At 51.7% G+C, this 6,014-nt stretch overlaps 1 protein-coding gene across 1 annotated transcript; it reads right to left on the reverse strand.

Annotated features, from left to right (window-relative positions):
• Nucleotides 1–3,588: 3,588 nt before the first annotated feature.
• CIAO2B (cytosolic iron-sulfur assembly component 2B) lies at nucleotides 3,589–5,557 on the reverse strand. Its single transcript, XM_059383805.1, has 5 exons — nucleotides 5,349–5,557; nucleotides 5,113–5,190; nucleotides 4,761–4,886; nucleotides 4,258–4,303; nucleotides 3,589–3,801 (listed from the first exon to the last, which is right to left on the reverse strand). The coding sequence occupies exons 1-5, from the start codon at nucleotides 5,490–5,492 to the stop codon at nucleotides 3,704–3,706; spliced, it is 492 nt and encodes a 163-aa protein (XP_059239788.1). The 5' UTR covers nucleotides 5,493–5,557; the 3' UTR covers nucleotides 3,589–3,703.
• Nucleotides 5,558–6,014: the final 457 nt, after the last annotated feature.

The raw sequence follows: 6,014 nt of genomic DNA on the forward strand, positions 1-6,014 counted from the left end.
ACTGGCCCTAGCTTCCTGGATGAGATCCAGTAGCAAGAATCTCATCTTGGTGGGTGGAGCCTCCAGCCAGGACACAAGCCTCAAAAGCCAGCAAACCACTTCCCATCAGGAACCCTGGCCCGGGCCGTTTATGACCCCTCCTACCCCTGAAAATAACCCCCCAATGTCCAGCAGAAGATAGGTATGCGGCATAGCTGTAATACTTCCCAGCAGGGAGCTGTGCGAGGAATTAGGGCTGGGTTTCCCCTCCAGTAACCTGAACCCTCGACTTCAGCAGTGTTTCTTCATTGCCAAGGGAACTGCATCCACACTGGGCTAGTCAGGCCCCAGGCATTCCCCAACAGGCCAGGCTCACCACAAGCCTAGGTATGGCCAGGGGCTCCAGAAACCAAGACCAGGACATGACCTTGAGACATCCCCACTCCCACCTCCTGGTCCTCCCAGCTCTGTGGGCTGAGCTTGGCTGCCCTGGAGCAAACTGAATCTGTCCTAGTAACACACCTAGGACAGCCCAGCCTTCAAATCCCAGCTCTGCCACTTACTAGCTGTTTCTGTCCATTTATCTTGGGTGAGCCTCAGCTTCCTCCTGTGTAGAACAGAGATAATGTTTGTATGGGGGTTGCTGTAAGATGTAAATAACAATATGAAATGCAGAGGTAAAATGCTTGGCATATAGTCATATCTCAATACGAACACTTTTACCATTCTTGTTTGGATGGGACAGGTTGAATGAATCTGTGTCCCCCTCCTGCTGCTGCTTGCTTCTGTTCCATTGTCTCCAAAACAGTGGTTTGCCTAGAGAGGGGCAATGCAGATACCCTTCCCCGCCACTCCATACCCACCTTCCCTCTGTGGGATGCCACACCTTTCCCCCTCCCTCTAGTAACAAAAATTTACAGAGGGAACTTGGCTGGGTTTCAGTATCTCCAGCCCTCCTCACACAGCTGCTATGCCCCACACTGTTTGTTCTAGGGCTCATTTCATTCAGGGGTACCTGGCTGCCTCAATCAGTAAAGCATGTGACTCTTGAGTTGTGAGTTTGAGCCCCACACTGGACATGGAGGCTACTTAACAAAAAAAGTTAAAAATAAATAAATAAGGCTCCATTCATTCATCTCACTGACCTGTACTTAGTACCTACTGTGTGTCAGCCCCTGTGCTGTGGGCATGATAATAAGCACAAATGGACATAGCTGGGCATGTTCATACATGTCATCTAATCCCTGCGCCAACCTCTCCAGCTATGATTTGTTGTTCCCATTTTGTAGACATGGCAACCAAAGCCTGAGAAGTCACGGGCCAGAAATAGCAGAGCCAGACACACCTGACAGAGGGCTTCAGAGACCTCAAAGCTCACCCCATCTCATACCCATATACAACAGATGGAGTTCCAGAAAGTTCCCTGGGCCCTAGCCCAAGATTCACAGATGGTGTCCTTGCAGGCAGCCAGGGGCCACACACAGATGAGTCAAGACTGACAAGGGGACTATCTGATATGCCAGCTGTGATATGAACAGCTTGATATCCCTTGCCCATCATGGCCTGGCTGCTAGGAGGGCCAGCTGAATCACTCAGTGACGCCTATGTCCCTCATGACCTCCTACCCCCAGCAGACCTTAGACAGAAGGGGTAGGCAGTGCAGAGGTACACACATGGTGAAGCCCACATGTGGATATAGGTGGTGGGGAATGCTCCCTGGGCCCGAGGGACCCTGGCTGGTCACCTTGCCTTTTCCCTGGTAATTGTCACAACTATGCCCACATTACACATGACGAAACCAGGGAATGTGGACTGATGACTTCATCTGTCTGAGCGTGGGCAGCCAGATCTTGGTCACTAGGTGGCAAAGCCCCTCCTTCCTGGAATTGGGGGTTGGCAGCTGTGTGGGGAGGGTGGGAGCCTAGGCCCTTCCATCCAGGCAACAGCGCCCCCTGCCAGCTGAGGAGTATGAGCCAAACTGCTTACATTCCTCTTTACTCCCTGACTGGAGGCCTTGGGGAGTGAATTATTTCAGAAGCTTGTTTTCTCATCTGTGAAATAGGGATAATAAAGGGTAGAAACAGCCACACAGGGCTGGGTGGAGGACTGACGGACTAGGTAGTATATGCAAAGCTCTCAGCTAGTGCCCACTCTCAGGACAGGCTCAATATTGTCAGCAGACCCTCAAGAGATCTGCAAAGAGCCTCTGGAAGTCCACAATCACACCGGAGCCTTTGCAGGGATGAAGTGGCCAAGGCACGGCTTCTTAATATCCTTTGTATCCTCAGAGAAAGAAACTGAGGCAGGGAATCATGGCATTATAGTTCCTAACTGGCTGATCCTAGATCCAAGCCCCATGGACCATGCTGGTGACAGACTGTGCTTTGGGCACAGGGTTGGGGGAGGCAGAGGGCCCAGACCCCAGCACCTGAAGTGACACACATCTCTGGGGATGCTAGGGGAGCGGGCGCTTCAGGGTCCTTTCAATAGAGAAATTGGCTGTCACTGCCCTGACCAGGGGACCAGACCGGGCATCACCAACAGTGAGACAAGCGGGCATCATATAGCTACAGGTGGATGCTAAAGGATATATAGGAAATTCTTGAGTTAATAAACTCAAACCTGAACTCAATCAATTTCCAGTTAATAGGAAACATAACCGACAAAGAAGAAATCAGATTGCAGGACTTCTTCAGGACAACTCATCTTTCAAAAAAGTCACTGTCAAAAAAAGATCAAAACATGGGGAGTGGGGAGACAGTTTTAGAAGAGGCTAAAGAGGGATACCAATGCAAATAAAGTTTCACTGGAGCATTATTTTTTTTTTTTTTAAATAGGCTCCACACTGAGTATGGAGCCCAATGAGGGGCTCAAGCTTATGACCCTGAGATCCAGACCTGAGCTGAGATCAAGAGTCAGATGCTTAACTAGCTAAGCCACTCAGGTGCCCCAAAGCCTGATTAAAAAAAAAAAAAAAATTACCAACTATGAATCACATTTTGGGGAAATTCATAAACAACTGGATATTAGATAGTGTTAGGGAATTTTTCTTTCTTTTTTATTTTTAGATTTTATTTAGTTGACACACAGGGAGAGATCACAAGTAGGCAGAGGCAGGCAGAGAGAGAAGGGGAAGCAGGCTCCCTGCTGAGCAGAGAGCCCGATGTGGGACTCGATCCCAGGACCCTGAGATCATGACCTAAGCCAAAGGCTGAGGCTTTTTAACCCATTGAGCCACCCAAGTGCCCGGGAATTTTTCATTTTTTGGCCAGATAACAGTACTATGGTTATAGTACTCTTAGGAGACCGAGTTGAAATACTTAGAAGTGAAGGGCCATTTATCTGCAGTTTACTCTCAATATATTCATAGTATGAGACCGGTGACGTAACACATTAACAACTATTAAATATAGATGATGGGTATACAGGTGTGATCACTACACTACTCTCTCAAAATTCTTGTATGCTTGTAACTTTTCGATTGGAAGAAATTTTTAAAATGCACTGCATCTCATCCACTCAGCCTGTAGAGGAACTTGCATTCATGATCACCATCTCCTCTCAAACCTGGAATGACCCAAGATGAAAAATTCTGAGACACACTGGAAATGAATATAAATTAAGGGTTTATTACAAAATGTAAAGTGTTAGTTTAATGACTTGTCAGTGATTCAAAAAAACAAGGCCTTGAGCCCTGGGTGTGACTGGGGGCAAAAAGCCAGGCTCAGGAGCGGGCTGACAGGCACTGGTTCACAACCTCCAGCAGGTGGGTATTCTCTAGAGCAGCTGCTACCCGTTCCTTATCTGCAAGCTGCTTGTTCACTGGATGGAAAAAAAAAAGAAGGAATGGGGAAGGAGGATCAAAGCCAGGCTGGCCAACCTGCCAGCCAACCCCACTTCTAACCTTTGCATATATAGGTACACACTTGCACCAACCTCCTGTCACCTCCTTCCCGTGACCCCAAGCCTTGACCAAGCCACCCAAACCACCTGAGCCAACACCTACCCCCACCCTATTAGGATCCCTCCCACCTGGCTGCCTGTGTCTGCTACCTCCTGTACTATCACGTCTGACACACCCTGGTGCTATGTCCTTAGGAGAGAGAGCAGGAATGGAGAAACATGGTAAGCACAGGAGACTTAAGCCAGCTTCACTCTAAGCTGCCGCCTTCCCTGAGGAGTCACCCACCCAGGCCCCCTCCTTCCATCTTGCCCTGCAAACCACCAAGGCAAGGGGGAAGCCTCAGGGCCAATGCCTCAACATCAGCCCACACTCACCTGCATGCTCCGAGGCATGAGTTCCTGGTGTAATGTGCACATCCATCTGGGAGGGAGACAGATGGGGCCTGAGCATTTATCACCTGTCTACCCCCTCGACCCTCTTCCCCCCACTCCCCACCTCCCACCGATCCCACCTCCTAATGGTGACTGTGGACTCTGGACCTTCCATTATGCCCCAAACCCACCCAAAGCCACTCCATCTCTACCCAAAGAACTGGGTCCTACTGTTGGCTTAAAGGACTGCCTGTGCCCTATCCCTGCTCCAAATCTAGCTACAGCTTCCACTCCCCTTCCTGCCACACTCACTACTTTTCTGCACTTCCCACCTCAGGCCTTTATCCTTGTTGTCCCATTCAACTGGAAAGGCTCCTCCCAGTTTCATCATTGTTAGTTGGGATCCTTGCAGGCCTCACTCTGATGTCCCTGTTCACACTCTCCGAGGCTTCCTCAGTAGCACAAGCTCACCCCTGCCCTATCCCTGGGGCTCAGTTCCAATTTACCTTGAAACGCTGGGGAAGGGATCGAAGAAGCTTGACTTTGATGGACAGGCCGATAAGAGTGGCCATGCTGCAGTGTGGAATGGTGGGTGTGAAGGCCACAGCCACCGTACTCTCGGGGTCGCTCACCTGGTTGGAAGAATGAGATCTCAAAAGGACTGCCTTCTCCTTCGCCTTAGTATTTTGCTTCAGGATAATCGTCTAGCCTCCATAGGCGTTTCCTTATCTATAAAATGGGCACAGCAATCCTCCCCCTTCCGAAGATATCCTGACAAGTCCGTAAGCTCCTGGTGCAGATAAACTTTTCTGACTCTTCCGAACCATCTGCCCCTCTCGGACGCAGGCAGTGACTCACCTGAACCCGGACTTGCTCCACTACGTTCAACTCTTCCAGGGTCAGTGGATGCTCTGGGTCATTGATGGAGCGAATCAGATGTGGCAAGTGAAGGAAAAGGGACTGTGTGCGCTGGCCCACTCAGAACCCTCAGCGGGGAATGACCAGCACCGATAAGCTCCACTAACTACTGGACAGCATCACTTCAGCCCCCTCCCAGGCCCCAGAGAACCCAACCCCGCGCGGCAGCGGCGGATATCGAAGATCTCGCGCGCGTCGATGCTGTCTGGAACCTGCTCGTCCTCCTCGCCGGCGGTCACCGGTCGCTCCCCAGAGCGCTCATAGATGAGCGGGTTAGCGTTCTCCAGGAGGCCGCCCCCCATCCCACCGCCGCCCACCATCGCGAAACTGCGGCCGGCCGCCGTAGGCGTGCACTTCCGCTCCGGCCGAAGCACTTCCGGGGAACGGCCGGGTGGGGGGGGCGTGGCGTGGCGACGGGGTCGCTAGAGGGACAAGCTGCCCTCCCAGACCTCAGCTTGCGGTGTAGGGGGAGCGGTGGCCTCGGCGCCCTCTGTACGTTAATCCGGAAACGTGCAGACTGCCCCGGCGAATACACAGAGAAGGCAGTCGAACGGTTCGGGGCGTTCGAGCGCGTAGGTGCTGGACCGCGGAGGTCACGGCTGGCTTTCTTCGGTCAGGCGTAACTTCGGGCACCACTTCAGGAAGTCGGCCCTCAGGCTGGGCGCGTCGCTACGGTCCAAGTGTCCTCTTCCTGGCACCGTTTATTGCATTTCGGAGCCTCTAGGTGACGTTCCTGCATCGCCCGTTCCACCTAGGGCCCCAGAGTGTTCCCGCGGAGTTCCTAGCACATGGACCCGCAAGCACGCTTTTAAACGTTGTCAATCTATTTGTCAATAAAGGAG

This window comes from Mustela nigripes, chromosome 17 (assembly GCF_022355385.1).
Source record: "Mustela nigripes isolate SB6536 chromosome 17, MUSNIG.SB6536, whole genome shotgun sequence".
Classification (NCBI taxonomy): domain Eukaryota; kingdom Metazoa; phylum Chordata; class Mammalia; order Carnivora; family Mustelidae; genus Mustela; species Mustela nigripes.

Coding starts and splice junctions, on each gene's coding strand:
- CIAO2B (XM_059383805.1), bottom strand. CDS start 5,492: ATGGTGGGCGGCGGTGGGATGGGGGGCGGCCTCCTGGAGAACGCTAAC. Junction 4,304..4,760: donor CCCTTCCCCAGCGTTTCAAG/GTAAATTGGAAC, acceptor TCTCCCTCCCAG/ATGGATGTGCACATTACACC. Junction 3,802..4,257: donor TCATGCCTCGGAGCATGCAG/GTGAGTGTGGGC, acceptor TTTTCCATCCAG/TGAACAAGCAGCTTGCAGAT.